Source organism: Sabethes cyaneus, chromosome 2 (assembly GCF_943734655.1).
Source record: "Sabethes cyaneus chromosome 2, idSabCyanKW18_F2, whole genome shotgun sequence".
Lineage (NCBI taxonomy): Eukaryota > Metazoa > Arthropoda > Insecta > Diptera > Culicidae > Sabethes > Sabethes cyaneus.
In genome coordinates this window covers 227,170,643-227,189,286 of record NC_071354.1, presented here as the reverse complement: position 1 = coordinate 227,189,286, position 18,644 = coordinate 227,170,643, and the positions used below count along the sequence as shown (strand labels likewise).

Sequence of the window (18,644 nt, the reverse complement as noted above, 5' to 3'; positions counted from 1 at the left end):
AGCTAGCGTCCACGTGCACGGCAACCGCATTATGTAGCCGCAGCCTAGAGCTCCTCTTATGAGAACGTATGATCGTAAGCGATCGCAGTCTACGCTCGAAGTTTGAACCGGTCGTACGTTTGTAGGATTTTTCTCATCATACTTAGTAAATTAGTAAATGAAAAAAATGCAACGGATATTCAGTGGATACATCAAATCCCACGGATATGCAATCGCTCTGGCAGCGCTAACGTTTGGGTGCATCTTCGCTTCCGATGTGTCACTCACGGATGAGCTGCGGCAGGTCCGGTCACTGGACGACATCCCGGACGGTATCGCTACGATAGGTGAGCAGCTACTAACTATTTTTGGATCCCTGACCGGCCGTGACAGATTGCGACGGGACGGGAGCTGATTTGTGTGACTTTTGGTGTGTCGAATAGTTGACAACAACTTTCGCAATCCGCCTGCCACACTCTCTGATGGCGATGATCACGATGATGATGGTGCGTGTCTGCGTTTGTTTTGTTTTTAGATCGACCAAATCACCACCACCGGCTAGATGCCATTAGCAGCAGTAAGACGACGTACTTTCGGATGCGCCCGCTGGGACAGCTGATCTTCTCGCTGGTGTGGGTACTGGCCGGGATGATCTTTCTGATCGGTTTGCTGTTCAACAAGAAGGAAACGATTTTTCCCTTCGCGACCATTTTCGCGATCGATTGGTGCGTGATTTTGATCCAACATTTGACCAAGCTGGAACGGCGGGGCTTCCAGGAGGTGATGCTGTCGGCCGAAACTGCAGTATTAGTCGGTAAGGACGAGGGAGTAAGGTTTCGAAGGATGCTTCGAGTATTAACGAAGGTTTCGTTTTGTTTCACAGTCATTCCCGTGTACGTTGGTTTCACACTGGCGGTGCTGTACAAGTTGTTCGACAGCCGGCAAACACAGGCGGAAAGTGCCAATTCAGATGATCTGGAAAGTGGTCACAAACCGGTCAAGTTCACGCTGGGGGACGAATTTGACGATTCCTGGATTAGCTAGCCGCACGAACGAACGAACGAACGAACGGCGTGGTCGTTGTTGCACAATCGCACCCAGCATAGCAACCCCAGTATTAGGCCCGTATAGAAGAGATTCCCTTCTCATTTTGTAAATATTTGCTTTCTCGAACGTGAAAATTAAAAACAAACTACGTTATAATTGTTACAGATTATGTTAATGTGAATTACAAAGAAACTACTTTCTTTGGTTCGGTTTGGTCAGCCAACAGTGCGTTGCGATTGCACCGATCATCTGTCTGGAGGCTGATCTCATTGACGTAGTCTCCGAGTAACGAGTAACGATCGCATCCTCTTATCTTCTTCTCCTTGTCCGTCTCGGTCTAGCTCATTGTCGATGGGGCGGCGGTTTCCTCTGGTGTTCGCCAGTAAACACACACGCTCGGAATGGAAGAAATCAATCTTCAACTGATAAGGACTACACGTATTCATGTTCCAGGAACGCTGCTTAATCCACGATTGAGTCCGATCTATAAACGCATAATTGTCAGTTGATGAATGTTGCCCACAAAAGCTGGTAGGTCGGAGCAGCTACTCGCCTAACGACGACTGAAAATGGAGCAAAAGCTGGTTCGTTTCATTAAATTTCACGGATATTTGTACTTAAGTTGTGCCTTGGTGTTTACAATCCGGGAGCTGTCGCAGCTAACTCTGGAGGCATTGTACTCTAACCAGAATTATTGGATCTATGGAAGAGGTACTTGAAATTGTAAGAAAAAAACGAAGAACTCATTAATGACGGTTCTGTGTTCTAGATTTACTGACCCGATGCAACCCAACAGTACGTTGGCTGTTTGCCTTACTGTGGTTAACGGCTTTGGCCGTTATGTACTACGGGATGCGCTGGGAGGAACGCCATTATCTTCGGCCGGTTAAATGTTTGTTTTTGATCGAAGTGGTGATAGTGTTGGTGCAGGACTTTGTTCATACGATTAAACACGAACCAGATGAACGACTGATCTGTGATATGCAGTATCTTTTCTTCTTCTTCGGTTTGTTTGTGAATTCCTAAAATTGTGTGCTTTAGTGTACTTTTTCCATTTATTTCAGCAATTGTTACCTATGTTCTGTACACGCTGGAAACACTGGCTATTCTATTCGATCGACCAAAGACACGAATTGTGACCAGTCCAAGCAAGACGCCAATAATTAACTGTGATAGTTCTATGATGGTTTAGGCTAATGAGCTTAACTATAGTTTGTTAATACTTTCTTCAGAATACTTAGTATGTAAGTATGTAAGATAAATTTGAAAGTTTTTTTTCTCAAATATACAAAATTAAATGCAAATTGGAACGTGTTTAATGCAAACTTCTTAAAAGAAAGCTAATAATAGTCAAAATTTTATCAACATTTTTTGCAGGACTAAAAATATTTGGGAACCAAAACTGCACATGTTATGAAAACAATTAAATCTTTTAACATTCTTCTTGAAATCGTAAAACAATTAATTATAGTAATTCATACAAGCGACTAACTAAATGTTCACCTTTTAAAAACAATCCTATCAACTTCGATGGAAGATCATCCATAAGGGTTTTGTTTTGGAAATTAAACTAATCTGCATGGAAAGATTCATCGTCATTCAGTTGTCGGTGTGCAAATAAAGCGAACTGTGTTTCGTATTTAGGCGAGCTTAATACATATGCACGTAGCGTACAGATAACAACACCTCAAGCTATTACTTTCTTGTTTACTCCTAAAGGAAAAATACTACCAATAAACTTTCGGAAGATAACATAGATAGCACGACGGTGCTTATTATCGCAACAAAAATCTTCAACCAAATGTCTAATAATGAGGCTGTTTTGTTCTTGATTAATAGATAAATTAGAAAAATTTTCTTGGATACAGATGGTATACCCATTAAATAACGCAAGTAAAATAATTCAAAATGAAATTCGAACTAGCGCAAACGTGCTCCGATTGTGTACAGATCTTGAGTAGTTCTTTTCAGAAAAGTTTACACCCAATAGTTCTTCATTTGACGCTTGAGATGAGGTCCTTTCTGAGTCAAGGTAGTCCCTACAATCACCTTTTTGACACATTTTTGGCTTTAGACCTAGTTTCAAATCAGAACTGTGGAGCCACGGAACAGATTCTAATGATTTTGATATCAATTATATAAGGTGTTTTACAAGGTTTTGAAAAAAATATTAGCTTGAGACTCTATTCTTTTGAAAACGCAAAGACATAAAAAGCATTTGTTGATTCATATTTCCATGGTTTAACGGTAAAAGTGCTTCCATATCTTGTATTTTTGCACTATAGTTTCACTATAGTGTAATCTAAACGAAAGCGCATCATCGTCAGGTTCTGCGAGGTTACGTACTTGCGTACTTTCATAACAGGCTTATTTCCGGTGGGTGACTTGACTGGAAATTAGATTTGAAATAAAGCTAAAATTGGAAATCAATTTGTACTTGAAATTGGACTTGAAATTAGAGTCTAAATTTGAGTTGAAACTGTACCAAAATTGGGGTTCAATCAGAATTAAAAATTTCAGTAAAGCATTAGCAATAACATATACATTAAAAAGGTGGGTTGAGCGATTTTTCATGCGTCGTTACCAATCGATTTGCACGCAGCAGCCATGACGAAAAGTTAAACAATTACGCTCGATGCTTTGTTCGTGCTGCCAGCTCCATCTCGTTGCGAAGAAGTTAACCGTGGTGAAGTGCTTCGTATCCACTGAATAGAGCTAATCTGGCAATGACATCAATCTCCCCCACGAGAAAGACGAAAACGTTTAACGGAAACCTGGTTCCGGCCACCAGTGCTGTGCGATCGTATCGTGCAGCAGAAGCTGAAGATAAAGACCGTGAGGAAGGTGGTCTCATTGTTCCGCGCCTTGGGGAGGGAGGTCGGAGCCACGGGATAAACTGTGAAAAAGTACGGAGCCAAATGGACATTTTCATGTGAAAGCGTCAGTTGATGCTGGCTGTGTCTGAGTTCCATGCAATCGCACAGCGAACGGCGGAAGGTGCTAGTTAAATAATTCCTCCGGCGAAGCACGATGTCGCGGTGATAATGAGTGACGAAAACTATTTGACGCTGGGCGGCAACGACTGGCAGAGGACCGACTACTTTACATCCTGCACCAGAAAGATACGGGCGATGACCTCAAGTATATCTTCCCAAAGAAGATCCCTCTGTGGTTGTTGATGGTCGGCGAGAAGAGAATTTTCAAGCTGTTGTTGTTTCATTCGGGGTTTACGATGTGCCTACCGAAAGTTGCCGCCTTAATCAAGGAGTCTTGGTCGTGGTCTTAATCTGGTCTTGGCCGTGGCCCATCATGCCAAGAGATCACTAGAGATGAATCGGCTAAAGATAAACGTTGTACCGAAGATCACCAACTCTCCCGACGTTTCCCCGCTACTACTGGTCAAAAATTTTTGGGCGAAGCTCATACGAACCATTTACTCCAATAATTTTGCAGCCGGAATGAAGAAGGAGCTGATCGCCAAGGCCAAGTTGAATAATATGCTGATGTCTATCTTTTGATCGGCCATTACGAAGGTTTCGATGAACCGCTCTCAAGTCATCTGGCAGGCTGTTCGAAGCTTTTTTATAGAAAACTTAATAAACGTTATATTTAAGGATAATTGTTTTAATTACATTAGCTTTTTTATTTTTTTTTCACCGCCTTCCGAGCTTAGTCCATTTTTTCAATACACGTTAAGTGCAGCGAAATATCGGATAAAGGGGGAATACGCAAAAATAATAAACCTAGAAGGAACACTGATTTAGAATGTCACGCTACAGCTCTGCATGCAATTGAACTTGAAATTGGATTTCACATTGGACTTTAAATACGACTTTAATTAGGAATAATGAAAGCCTGAAATTATACTAAAACCGGCCGTGGACATCAAATTAGACACTAAGTTGTACTTAAAATTAGAATTGACAGTTTTTGTTTTATTCTGTCTCTTGTTCTACCTCTTTTCTATTCCGGTTTTCCTCTTTTCCAGTTCCGTTTTTCTGCTTTTCGTTTCATTGTTCCCCCTTTTCTGTTTTGTAGCCGTTCTGTCCTTTTCCCGGCTTTTGCTGCCACTTTCCTTCAGCTTTTCCCCTTTTTCTCTCGTTTTCCATCTCTTCTGTCCCGTGGGTTCTGTTTCATTGTTCCGTTTTTATTCGTTTCATGTCCCATATTTTCTTATTTTTAGTCCTGTATTTTCTCATGTCTTGCACTCATTTTTTGTTATTTTCTTTCTCATTTTCTGTCTTTTCTCTTCTCTTTTTTTTCTTTCGTTTAGTTTCCAGTTTTCGTCTTTCTCTATTTTTTTTACCGCCGTTCCTTCTCGTTTTTCGTCCTCGCTTGTTCCGTTTTTCCTGACCTTTTTTTCTGATGCCCCGTTTTGGGGTCTTTTCTGTCCCGTTTATTCTGTTTTTGGCTTTCTTTTTTCCTTTTCCTCTCCAGTTTTCGCGTTTATATCCTGTTTTCTTTTTTTTCTTAACTCCATTTTACCTCTTTGTTTTTCTATTTTTGCACCTTTTTTCGTTTTTAGCCCATCATCCTTTTACATTCCGTTTGACCACTTTTCCCCTTTTTCCTCGTTTCCTTTATCTTTTTTTTCCTACTTATTTCTCCTTTTTTCTGCCCACTGTTTCTTCTTTGTCTGTTACTTTTCTCGTCTTTTCCTATCCCGTTTCCGGTCTGTTTTTTTCCTTTTTTCTGTCTCATGTTGTGTCGTTTGCTGCCCTGGTTTTCGTCTATTTTGCTTTTATACTCGTTTTCTAGCCTGTTTTTTTTTTCGATCTGCACTCTGTTTATTTAGTTATATCCTGTTTTTCCTCCTTTTAGAGATCACGTTCTGTTTTGCTTTTCCATCTTATCCCTTTTATTTTCCGTTTTCTTTTTTCCTCTCAATTTTTTTCTCTGTTTGTCTCAGTTCTCCTCTTTTTCTGTTCTCGCTTCTGCATTCTTCTTATCCTATATTTTTTTCTTTTTCTGTTTCCCTTTTTGTATCTTGTTTCTCCTCTTTTGTCCCGTTTTTTCTCTTTTTCTTTCCAGTTTATCTTGATTTTCTCTCTTGTTGTTGTCGTTTGCTTTATGATATTTCCCGCTTTTCTCTCATTTTTCTGATTTTGTTTTCCGCTATTTTTCTTTTTCTTCTTTTTTCTCTTTGTATTTCTCTCATTTTTCTAATTTTCTTTTCTTCTTTTTCTTATTTTTCTCCTCGGTTTTTCTCTTCTTCTCTCCCGTTTTCTCCTTTTACATTTTTTCTCTACCCTTTCCTTCTGTCTATCTATCGTTTTTTCTTTCATTTGTCTTTCATAAAATTTCTCCCTTAGGGTTTTCCCTTTTTTCTATCCCGTTTGTTCAACTTTTTTACGTTTTCTTCCGTTTTTCCCTCTTTGTCCCATTTATTTTTACTTCTGTTTCTAGAGATAAGTAAGAGACGGAATACCTCTGGATCCATCGGTAACTTTTCTGTAATTTGGTAAAAACGAGTTTTCAAGCATAATTGAGTGTCAAAAAAATATGTTACATAAAAATATTATCAATTAAAGATTCGAAATTGACAAACAAGGAAGAAAGAAAAATTCAAAAAATGACCAACATAATATTCCAACCTGTCTTTGGAGTTAAAATTAGAGTGCAACATGAAAACTGATTGGTTTAAAATTAGACTTGAAATTGGACATGAAATCGGTGTTGAAAGCAGGCTTACGCCGTGCTCTAAAAAAATCTCAATTCTCGGCGTTTTACTAGCAAGGCGCAGAAGACGAATCGATCTGCTCTCTCTCTCTCTCTCTCTCTCTCTCTCACACACACACACACACACACTCTCTCTGTCTCTCGGATGTTACCTTCTCCGACAACCAATGAGATTGTTTTCTTTTGTAGTGCTTTGCTGTTTTGCTACTCCCCCGAATGATCGTCAGTTTTGTTTCATCATTCTTTTTTTCTGCCGGAGCGCTATCGAATGCATGCTCTCAAGGTGACGGAGCAAACCGTTTCTGTCCATATAACTTGTCCAATATTCTCTTTGGAATGCAGAGAAAATAGTGTTCTGTCTCTAGTGTGTGAAGAGGAGATTAGCTCTGCTTGTAGTTGTGCTCCGTCTGCACAAGATGGCCGGTTGCAAGAGTAAACAGTATTCAAACATCAAACGGTTGAACAGATAAGAAAAGCATTTTGACTTTGCCAACTCTGCTTAAAAAACCTGATTTAATCCACCTAGTGGTGAAAGGAATCTTTGTTATACGGTCTTACTTGCTATTTGAGATAGAAATCGACACGTCGACAAATCGAATTGTTACTAATGAGGGTAAGTGCAAGTAAAAGTAAGTTGTAAGATGAAATATTATTCTTTAACATATACATTGCGTAGTAAAGGTCTAGTTAACAGGTTTTTGAACTATGCATAATTTCCTGTAACGCCATTCTATTTGATTCACAACAATAAAGTTTTCTTGAATAAATTTCATCAATTTTTAGGAACCTTCGGTTACTCACGTTGTTATATTTTGTACACCATATGTAGGTTTTTGAATGCCATATTGTTATATAGTTACAAATCGTATATTACGTATATACTAACGTATATTCTTCAATAAACTTATTATGAGCAAAATGTCAGAATTATTCAATGCATTATTACTTTAAATTGTTAGGAAAATAGATTAGCATAAACCGACATCACAGAAACGAAGCAAGTAGCATGTGAGGTGTACCGCAATTGGCCCCAACTGGAATTTTCTTTCGTTTCTTCATATGGAAAAATGGTTACTGTCTTCAGCAAAATGGATAGAAGGTTACTGTCTTCAGCAAAATTTCTTGTAATAATATGCTCTAAAACTTTGCAGAACACATCAATGTGTTATATTGAAATTGAAGGAAAATAATTTTTTTATTTCACTTTTAGGAGCATTAATTAAAATTCAAATTCTACCAGACGATAGAGCTTTCAATTTCAAGAAACTCTTCCAAAGGTTCGATAAACTTTAAACCAAGTTTTCCTAGTCAAAACTCTAGTGCGCACGTTTTCTTTGGTTTTGGGCTATTGTGCGCGCGAGTAACTGTGTTATAAAAGTTGGCGCGAGTGTTCGAGGGTTAATATCTTTTGATCGGTAAAACCAATTCTTATGAAATTTTGCATATATATTCGTAGTGTGAAAACCTCTCGTTTGATATTAAAATAATTGAAATTAGGTTATTTTTCTTGGTTAAAATCATTATAAATTATTGTTAATTTTGGTGTGGTGTATTGAATTACTCATAACTCTCAAATTAAACATCCAATCAATAAACCATCCAATAGTGATCTATCCGGCTATATTACCTGCCAAATGAAACTAATAGCACGTAAATCGGTTTGGCCATCTCTGAGAAACAGGCGATCATTTGAACCTTGTCAAAACTGGTTTTTTAAGCATAACTTTTAAACCACTTGTTTGTTTTCAATAAAAATTGGTGTGAAGTTTAGCAATAGTAAGAGCTTTTATTTGGTACTAAGATCGATGAAATCGGTTATGTGGTTCCGGAGAAAATCGTGTCACGTAACTTTCACATTTTTGCTTATAACTTTCAAACTAAAAGTCAGACCACGAAACCATTTAATAGTAATATACTAGGTAAAAATACCTTTCAAATAAAAGTTATAACAGACGAATCGGTTCAGCCATCTCCGAGAAATAGGCGATTGAAAATTGAAGCGCACACACATACACACATACACACACACACACACACACACACACACACACACACACACACACACACACACACACACACACACACACACACACACACACACACACACACACACACACACACACACACACACACACACACACACACACACACACACACACACACACACACACACACACACACACACACACACACACACACACACACACACACACACACACACACACACACACACACAGACATTGCTCATTCGTCGAACCTGATCGATTGGTATATGTGGCACGGCCCTCCGGGCCTCAGATCGACTTCGTGTTTTTCGACCAATTCCTAAACCTTTGTTATATTGTATAACAAAGGTAAAAATTACGTTTGGGAGCTGCACAGCAGTTCATCACGTGGCTAAATTCATTTTTGTGTGAAACATTTTTACAAGTTATGCTTGCATCGGATTTATCACCAAATCAGGTGTACCGCGGGGTAGCACGCTTGGCTCTCTCATTTTCATCATGTTTTCGATTAACGCAGCAAATGCCTTAGAAAATGGGTGCCGACTAGTTTACATCGATGACTTGAAGATTTATCACCGATTTGTTACATCGAGGATTGTTTATGTCACCAGATTTTTTTAAATAAATTTGTAAGGTGGTATATACTAAAAAAAAGCAAGGCCTTAGGCTTAAAGGTCTTTCTAAATCTTGACTCATGACCTTCTTTATCGACAGATTTCTCGGCCGGGTGGTGCACTGTAAATAAGCAAGTGATTATATTTCACCGAACGCAAACGTTAGTTATTTTGAGTTTAGCATTAATGGGTAAAATAGAGACGACAACGTTAACGATCTTAGAGTAATCTAGATGTTTGACAGACTCCGCACGGAAATCGTTTCTAAAGCAAGTGAATAGGCACCGCAAAAAAGGGAAGGAGCCTCATTGTTTGAAAACGTTTTACTGCTCCTTTATACGTTCCCTACTTGAATATGCTTACGAAGTTTGGACTCCACATCAGCTCACATGGAACGTGCGAATCGAGCGTGTGCAGCCGGTATTGCGAAATACTGTTTGTTTTATTTTTAGAATGTGAAATAGTTTGGCATGCTCCAAATCTATTTGAAATGGATCAGTCATTTCATTTGCCAAAAATCCAAATATATCGACAACTTAAGCCTGTATAACTACTTATGCATATAAGCTGGTGCTTGATTCACACTGATTAAAGTCATCTTTTAGACAATGATCGTACAAACCCATTTAATTTTTACCAATGATCGTATTTTAGCCATTTCATTCGTCCATGGTCTTACCAATCCATATCTTTTCATTTAACTATGTTCGTTCTAAACTATATATATCACTCAACAATAATCGTACCGAATTATTTAGATTATCTATGGTCGTGCCGAACCATATATATCATTTGACTATGATTGTATTGAATCATTTAATTCGTCTATGGTCGTACCGAACCATATATTACAGCAACTACAATGATCGTACCGAATCATCATGTTCATCTATAGTCTACCAAACCATATACAACATCCAACAATGATCATACCGAGTCATTAAATTCATCTATGGTCGTTCCGCACCATATGCTCCGTCAACAATGATATATTTCATCAACAATGATCGCATCATCTAGCTCATCTATGGTCATATCGAAACAATTGATTCATCTATGGTCGTACCGAACCATACAACAATGATCGTATCGAATCATTCAATTTGTCTATGGTTGTACCGAACCATATATTTCATCAGCAATGATCGTACCGAATCATTTCGTTTTGAAATCGTGCAATAAGTGGTTCGAAGTTCAAATCTAAAATGGGCTAAAATGGACTTCATAAAACTCTGTCATGAAAAACATCCCGACTCGTTCATTACAAGTCATGTCAGGCTTACTAAATTCTAGAATTGCTTGCTTAAACTTCTTATTATACCTATTCATTGTATTACTGCATTTTACATGTAACTGTAAATTTTTGTTTTAAAATAATAATTCAATTTTCTCGCTTGGGGTTTCGGCTATGCAATCTATAGTTAGCAGCTAAAACGATGTTTTGCTTCGACATTTCGGGGTTTTTATTCCATCGGAAACTAAAACTTTTATTATGCAAGTTACATCCGCAGTCGGATGGAGAGGTTTTTAAAAAAGGGTTAAGTTTGAAATGACCGAACTTTATTCTTTAGAGTCGAAATTATAACTGAGTTAGTTTCTAGAATCTAACACTCTTATATCTAGGGGTTAGTTTCATGTTATTTTCCTCCTGCTTAGCGTACGGCATGGGATCTATCGTCGTTGGCGTGCAGGTGTGAAATGCATCCTGTTGCGTCGGTCCGGGAATTGTTTAATCTAGTTCGGGCGGCATTGCAGCTTGATGTCGTCGGCATGGTCAAATGTTGTCGGCGCGGTTGAACATCATCGGCTTGGGTGGTCCTGCTCTAGATCATCTATGTTGGTATTGTCTCATCCGGTGATGCCGGTCGAGAAGGGTGTTAACTCTTCCCCGCTTAAGTTGCTTTGTCCTCGAAGCAATTGGCTGTGTTGACGATCATTCGGCTGAAGCGCATTTCGTGTGACCTGGATGTTGACTTTAGTTTTCCGTTTTCTGTAGAAATAAAGAAGAACTTTTCCAAGAATTGGCAATAAGATTACCATAGAGATGCTAATCGGTCCTGTTGTTCCAAATGTCCAGCTTCTTGAGGTTAGATCCACCATTTCTAATCGTTTCCTCTGGTCCAGAGTTATGTTTTGGAGATATTCGATTGGCAAAGTGTCAATCAGGTCCATTTCATTCGCTAGTATACCTGTTGTAGGAAGATAAGAGCGCGTTTTGATTATGATTTCGTCGTTTATGTACCGTTGGCCATTAACTTGTAGGGCACATTGTTGGAAATTGATCAAATATGATCCATTAAGAGCTTGAATATTGTCGCTGCAGTTTGATAGTACTTCTGCTACTGCGTTATTGATGAGAATTGTTCCGTCGTCGACCCTTTTGATAATTCCTTGGCTTGAATAAATTTTTTCGTACGTACAATTGGCTCTTTTTCCGTTTACTAGTCGATGGATACATTCTGTTGCTTGACTTATCTGGTTGTCCTTACATATGTAAAGGTTGTCTCGTTTTTCGCAGGGTTGGTTAAGCTCGTAAACGTCTGGCAAATTGAGTAAAAAGTGATTTTGTCTGGATCTAATTCTTTTACCATTTTTAATGAGTGGTTCGACGTAGGTATATTCATAGTTTGGTTGGGTAATTTGTGACACTTTTAAGATATACGCAATATGCGTAGAATTCGTCATTACTTGTGCAGTAGATCGTGACAATAGTTCGTCGATGGATGATATATGCGCGTCTCGGGAATTTAAGAAGTCTACCATAGATTGGAAATCTTGTGTGGTAAATAATTTGCTGTTTGGAATCCCGTGTTTGGCTGTTGCAATTGTTTCTTCAATTACGTTCATTTGTTCCTGTAGAGCTTCGATGTTAAAAAACACGATTAGAAGATTGATTAGCATTGTGTGATTGTATAGTCTTTCTTTTTCGATTTTTATCATGCTGTTGATGATTGTAGAGATGTTGTTTAACCGCTTTGCGATGGCTTTGTTTACAATTATTTGTTGGTTATTTACAGCGACGATTTGGTTCAGTGATTTTTCGATTAAGCGTAAATCTTCTGCATCCGGATTTCCTCCAATCAGTTTCCAAGTAGTTCCGATTTGATCCCAACGTTTCGAACGTCTAGTTGTTAGTGGTCTTATTTTAATAAATGTGTCATTAAGTTTTTGTTTTCTTATTTCAATTAAATTATAGAGTGGTTTATAAATTTCTTGCTTTATGTCAATGTTATCAATGGTTTCGATCGTTTTCTTGATCTCTACAAGGTCTATCGGATATATGATTCTTATATATCCCTTTTGTATTTGGGCTTTTCCTAACGGAATGATAGCTAGTGGATTGTCGTTCAGGTTGTGAACGTGAAATGTGGCATAAATACCAGTGATTAGGCATAGTGGGAGCAGAATTAAATACTTCTGTCGGGGCATCGATTAGACTCCAGAAAACCCTGAGCGGAACGATGAGATTGGATGCTGTCGTCGGAGGCAGCCGATAAACTCCGTTAGCCGTGATTGATGGAGCGACGTATCGTCTTATCGTCGGGGGCAGCCGATTAAATTCCAAAAGCCTCTTTCCAGGGTAGCGGGTTGTCTCCTTGTGATTGTGGTGCAATCCTTCGCCGTGCTTGTACACGCAAATCGGCCGATTGACGGTCGATGGCTCTTGGTCCGGTAGTACAAGTTCCAGTGGAGGCTAGGTTGGCTTGAAACTTTCGAAGTTTTTTATACACTTACCACACTTCACTACAAGAGGTCCCGGCTTCGGGCGCCAGTTACATCCGCAGTCGGATGGAGAGGTTTTTAAAAAAGGGTTAAGTTTGAAATGACCGAACTTTATTCTTTAGAGTCGAAATTATAACTGAGTTAGTTTCTAGAATCTAACACTCTTATATCTAGGGGTTAGTTTCATGTTATTTTCCTCCTGCTTAGCGTACGGCATGGGATCTATCGTCGTTGGCGTGCAGGTGTGAAATGCATCCTGTTGCGTCGGTCCGGGAATTGTTTAATCTAGTTCGGGCGGCATTGCAGCTTGATGTCGTCGGCATGGTCAAATGTTGTCGGCGCGGTTGAACATCATCGGCTTGGGTGGTCCTGCTCTAGATCATCTATGTTGGTATTGTCTCATCCGGTGATGCCGGTCGAGAAGGGTGTTAACTTGCATAAATTCGTTTTTTCCGTGTTAGAAAAATGACTTTTTTTTACTTACGGTTCATACACAACTTACCTATCGCTTAGTGGAGGTAGCGTGATCAAGTTTGTGTTACTTGTTGTTACATAGGGGGAGAGGGAGTTATGAGAATAGTTACGTAACAGAATTATGAATATAATTTGAATTTTTGAGTCACCGGTCAATTATGTGTGCAATTTAAAATTGATATTTTTCGATCACCGAAAAATATCAATTGTGAATTGCACACACAGATTTATGAATACCAAAAAGGTAGTTGCCAAACGAGGAAAGGACGTGTTGGATGTCGGTGGTGGAAAATAGTGAATTGGTTTATTAATAACTCGTTTATGCTTTATGCGTTACGCGTTTCAGCTCATAGACGTTTGAGTATTGTTCAATATCTGTATCTATCAGTAGAAGTGATATTATGTAACTAATATTGCGTTAGCAAACAGTTGAATTATGTTCTGCAGACGTATCTATTTCAATCTCAAATAACGAATAAGATAGTATAACAAAGGTTCCTTTCACCACCAGGTGGATTAAGTCGGGTTTTTGATTAGGGTAATGCAGTGAGCATTTAAGTGTTCTGTCCATCACCGCGTGTCTATTTCGAAACGGCGTGCGCTCAAAACTACATCTACAGCATTTTGAACTTAAGCATGGTTGAAATACCTAGAGGCTACATCGCCTACAACAATCGTCCTCAAAAAACCAAAAACACTATCCGTCGGTTACATAATTTTCTTATTCTCCTCGGCAAGACCTTCCTTCTTTAATGGTTGTGTATAATTACGGATTCCGGCAGCACTGGCTGGGCTGGTGGCACCATTAGCGTTTAACCTCCGTCAAAGTTACGATATTTAAAATTAAATCTCATTTTTGTCTATTTTACTCTTTTTTTCTTCTCGCTCCACCACCATCACCACAGTAGAGGATGCCGACGCCGACGAAGAAGATGGACACAACGGCCGGGACGAGCGGGATCGCGAGATTAATGGCGAAAAGGAGAAACTGGACGAGGACGGTTCGCTGCTGGACGACGGTTCCCCGGAGCCACCGAACGGTGAAATCGTTTCGATACTGCGGAAAAACGGATCACTGCTGCAGAGCCAGTAGGTTTCATTTTCATGTCCTGGAATCACTAGAGAACCACTAACAGACAGACTGTGTTTACCTGCCATGGTGGGTCAAGCGGATGTTCTGGTATTTCTAACGTTTTCCATTCTCTTCCTACATGCTTTCGCCATCAAGGGAAATTTCCACCAGTCAACAAAACTTTTTTCGAATGTTGGATCAAAAAATTGAGGAGGTAATAACGGCTGTTATTTTTCAACTTCAATTATATGTGCACCGCCCGTAAACAGGTGATTCGATGAAGGAAAAATAAAATTTCGCGTACCGGCGCAGCTTGCAGTTTGCAAGGTGTGGAAATTGAAACGTTCAGTTTACTCTCGGTTCACCGACTCTGCCAGACTCGTTCGGTTCTTTTTCATTATCCCACCTCAATGCGGCTCATGTGTTTATGGGTGCCACGAAATGAGCTTTTGATGCTATCAAAGATCCATTTTCTCATGTTCGGATTTTCGCTTTTTTTTACGTTACTCCGTTCAATAGGGACCCGACTATGATTCGAGCAGCGAAACCGAGCTGGCACTGGAAGAGGCACGGATGAACGCCCTGGTGCAGCACTGGGAATCGGCCAGCCTGACGACGTCGATGTGCTCTTCCACCAGCCGGTCACTTCAGGGAACTCCGGTGCGACAGGTGCCACTGAGGTAGGAACACGGCTCGCGCAGTCTGCTCTCTGCAGTCTGGCTTATCTGCAAAAGTCGAGAGGGAAATCAAAGTGTTTATGACACTCCGTCCGAGCAATGCATGAATAGTCACGGCGTTTTGATATACGGTTACATGGGCATATATCAGATCGTTTATTAAAATAAAATTAATTTTTTATGTTCTTCATGTGAACAGCACAGACCTTTAGTTGTCTATAGAACCAATACAAAATAAAATCAATATTTTATTTTTTATTATTCTTTTGATTAGACACTTACTTTGTTATTGTATTGCATCTAAAATAAATGACAAAAAACTAAAGCTTTTCAAACTAAACTTGCAGGCAACCTCCGCTGAGGCCCGCATTCCAGCAGCCGCTGAGTGCCGAACTGCTTTCCCAGCAGCAATTGCTCAAACAGCAGCACCAGCTGATTCTGCAGCATCACCAGCAGCAATTGCAGCAACAGCAACAGCAGCAGCAGCACCAGCAGCAGCAGCAACAGCAACAGCAACAACAGCAAATCATACACCAAAACTTCAACATCAACATGAGCATCAACAGTCCGAAACGGGTCATCGGTAGTGGGAATGCCGTGAGCGTGGGCGGCATTCCGGTTGGGTTGGAAGGTCGCCAGTTGCTCTCGCAAACCATCATCCACCAGAACTACGGCGTACTGCAGCCGACACCGACCGCATCGCAGCTTCGTCCCAGCTCGGGGAGAACTCTGCCGACGCCGGTTCAGTGTTTGCAGTTGTCCTACTACCAACAGCAGCAACAGCAACAGCAACTACAACAACAGCAAGCCCAGGGCTTGGTCAGTTCACTAGCGGGCGTAGGCCCACTGCAGCAGTACCAGCAACAGCAAACGATACCACCTCATTCGTACTACAATGATATTCTGAGGCATCCTCTACAGGTAGGTACAACCAATTTCGATGTCAAATGAAATTCCATTAAACATGATGTTATAAATGAAACATTATGGTGTAATGCAGTCCGATACACCATCCCTCCTGAACGGTTGCCTATAACTATCCTACAAATAGGTACGTTCGACATGGCATTTGTCCTTCAGGTGAAACCTCATTTGATGATCCATTCAAGGTCACAACGTTTGATTGACGCAGACGGACAGTTAAGGTACCAGTACACTGTTTGCTTTATCGTCAAATTTTCTTCCTGTCAGAATTTGGGCAAATTTTGGTATTTGACAGACATATTTGTCTTGCCCAGTACACTGTTTGTCAAATTTGATGTCAAAAATTCGATCTGAGACGTTACCCGTGTTACAAAATCAAATAAATTTTGACATATTTTGTGAGGCCAGTACACTGTTTGCAAAACAGCATGAAATTCGTGAGATTATCAAATACATTCGGCCCGAAAATGTTTGCGCCAGCAGATTTCTGTGCAGATCAAACAGAGCAAATACGCAAAAAAAAGTACGCTCGCAAAGTGAGGCAGTTCATTTAACAGGAAGCTGAAAGCCATTTTAATTTTTTTAAACACGTTTTAATACAGGCATTATTATTAATTCAAAATAATTAATACAAATTACTGAAGTCGCTTTTTACGAGATTTTTTACGCGACTATTTTCACGCGGTTTTCGGAATTTACGCGGTTTTGATTTACGCGGGACGTATCCTTCGCGTAAAAAGCGACTTGAGTGTAAATTCAATTTCTACATTTAGTGATGTCCGATAATTTCTCGATTAATCGATTACAGCATGGAATAATCGAATAATTTGTAATCGAATACTGCCGACACGAGTAATTCATTAAGCGAATAGTTTAAATAAGATTAAAAAAATGAGAACAATCCCCATTAATCGTTCATAATCGAAAGATTAGTCGAATAATTTAACGAAATATTCGAATATTTATAGTCGAATACTACTAGCTAGTGTTCGACATCGGAACGAAAATTGAAGTCCGGGTTCCGGTCCGGTCCGGTTAAAAGGCGGCACGAACTTTGTTATTCCGACTATAAAGACTAATGATCCGGTCCGATTTGGCTCTGTTCAGGTTCCGGAACCGGAACAGAGCCAAATCGGACCGGAATAAAGTCGGAATAAGAAAATTCGTGCCGATTTTTACCGGACCGGAACCCGGACCTCAATTTTCGTTCCAACGTCGAACACTACTACTAGCACGAATACTGAACTAATCGACCAGTGCCTACTCGATCGATTAATCGGCAATCGAATAATTAAAAATTTCGGACATCACTAATATCAATACCAATGTCAGCCGTGTCGCTGATATTGGTATTGGAATATCAGCCGAATTGACCATTTTACGAACCATAACAACATTGCTGATATTGATTTTGCTTCACAGCTGCCAGAAATACAGATATTTGTGCATGCATAAATTTGGGACCCTACCGTTTTCTCCGGAGTATTTAATTTTCTCAATCTAATCTTTTAAATAATTGCTTATTGCTATTTAATGTGGTTTTAACCAATTGGTCATTCACCAATTCTTTTAAATAACATAAATAGTTTAGGGACTACTTTAAAATTCAGGAACATTAGTAGCGCCAGAAATCACAGCAACTGAAATAATTGATGGGTCCCAAATTTATGTATGCACAAATATCTGTATTTGTGGCAGCTCTGTTTTGCTTTCCCGTGGGGCATCTGCGGATTGTCAAAGTACCAGCACAGCACAGGGAAAGCGCAACATCGATATCAACAAGTCAGCATGTCGCTTTGTCACGTAAAATGCTCTTTACATAAAGGCATTGCTTGGTATATAATAAGTTCGGCACCAACTTTTCAAAAGGTCGTAAGCAGATGCCAGATATATCCAACAAACATTTCTGTTGAATAACAGTTAATCAAGCACTTATTACCCGGTAATCTATACCCCTACTATTCAAGAAAAATGAATACTGCGGAAAAATAATGTCCCAAATTTATGCATGCACATAAATTTGGGACATTATTTTTCCGCAGTATTTCATTTTTGCAGTCTTATTTTTGCTATAATGTACATAGTTTATGAAGTACTATTACGTATTATAGAGATTGCTGACATTTACCGCACGCACAGTTCGCCGCGTATACGTATACGCGGTTTGTTTGCATCTCCAAATTTTTTTTCGCTACGAAAAATTTTTCACAATGCACACAAACCACTGTATTAGTCGCACATTAGCAATCCTGATACCGTCCGTTATTATGTCAGATGGTGTAAAAAGCTGGATAGCGCATCACTGTGCGATTACAGCGCACTACTTGCGACACACAAAACCAGAATAAAATTGAATGTCACACAGCTATCCACCCATTCGCGTGCGTAATGACGGCTATTGGATACAACTTTCGGAAAACGTTAGCATGCTTTTGGCAGCTTTATTCAC

General features: G+C 39.6%; 2 protein-coding genes across 3 annotated transcripts in view; both read left to right on the top strand.

Moving 5' to 3' along the window:
* Positions 1–18,644, top strand: part of LOC128738854 (putative uncharacterized protein DDB_G0271606) — a 173,579-nt gene that overhangs the window by 83,888 nt on the left and 71,047 nt on the right. Inside the window, 4 exon segments of the mRNA XM_053834298.1 lie at positions 14,428–14,622; positions 14,744–14,808; positions 15,114–15,274; positions 15,619–16,196. Coding sequence (XP_053690273.1) covers positions 14,428–14,622; positions 14,744–14,808; positions 15,114–15,274; positions 15,619–16,196 — 999 coding nt within the window.
* On the top strand, positions 107–2,428 carry LOC128738856 (uncharacterized). Of its 2 annotated transcripts, XR_008412130.1 has the most exons (6): positions 107–326; positions 515–793; positions 863–1,131; positions 1,192–1,737; positions 1,796–2,032; positions 2,091–2,428. XR_008412130.1 is itself a non-coding variant. In XM_053834300.1 (3 exons), exons 1-3 carry the CDS (start codon positions 158–160, stop codon positions 1,021–1,023), a joined length of 609 nt encoding a protein of 202 aa, XP_053690275.1. In that variant the 5' UTR covers positions 107–157; the 3' UTR covers positions 1,024–1,166. The 2 variants fall into 2 exon arrangements, 1 of the variants encoding a protein (XP_053690275.1); XM_053834300.1 differs by lacking the exons at positions 1,192–1,737; positions 1,796–2,032; positions 2,091–2,428 and having other exon boundaries at positions 863–1,166.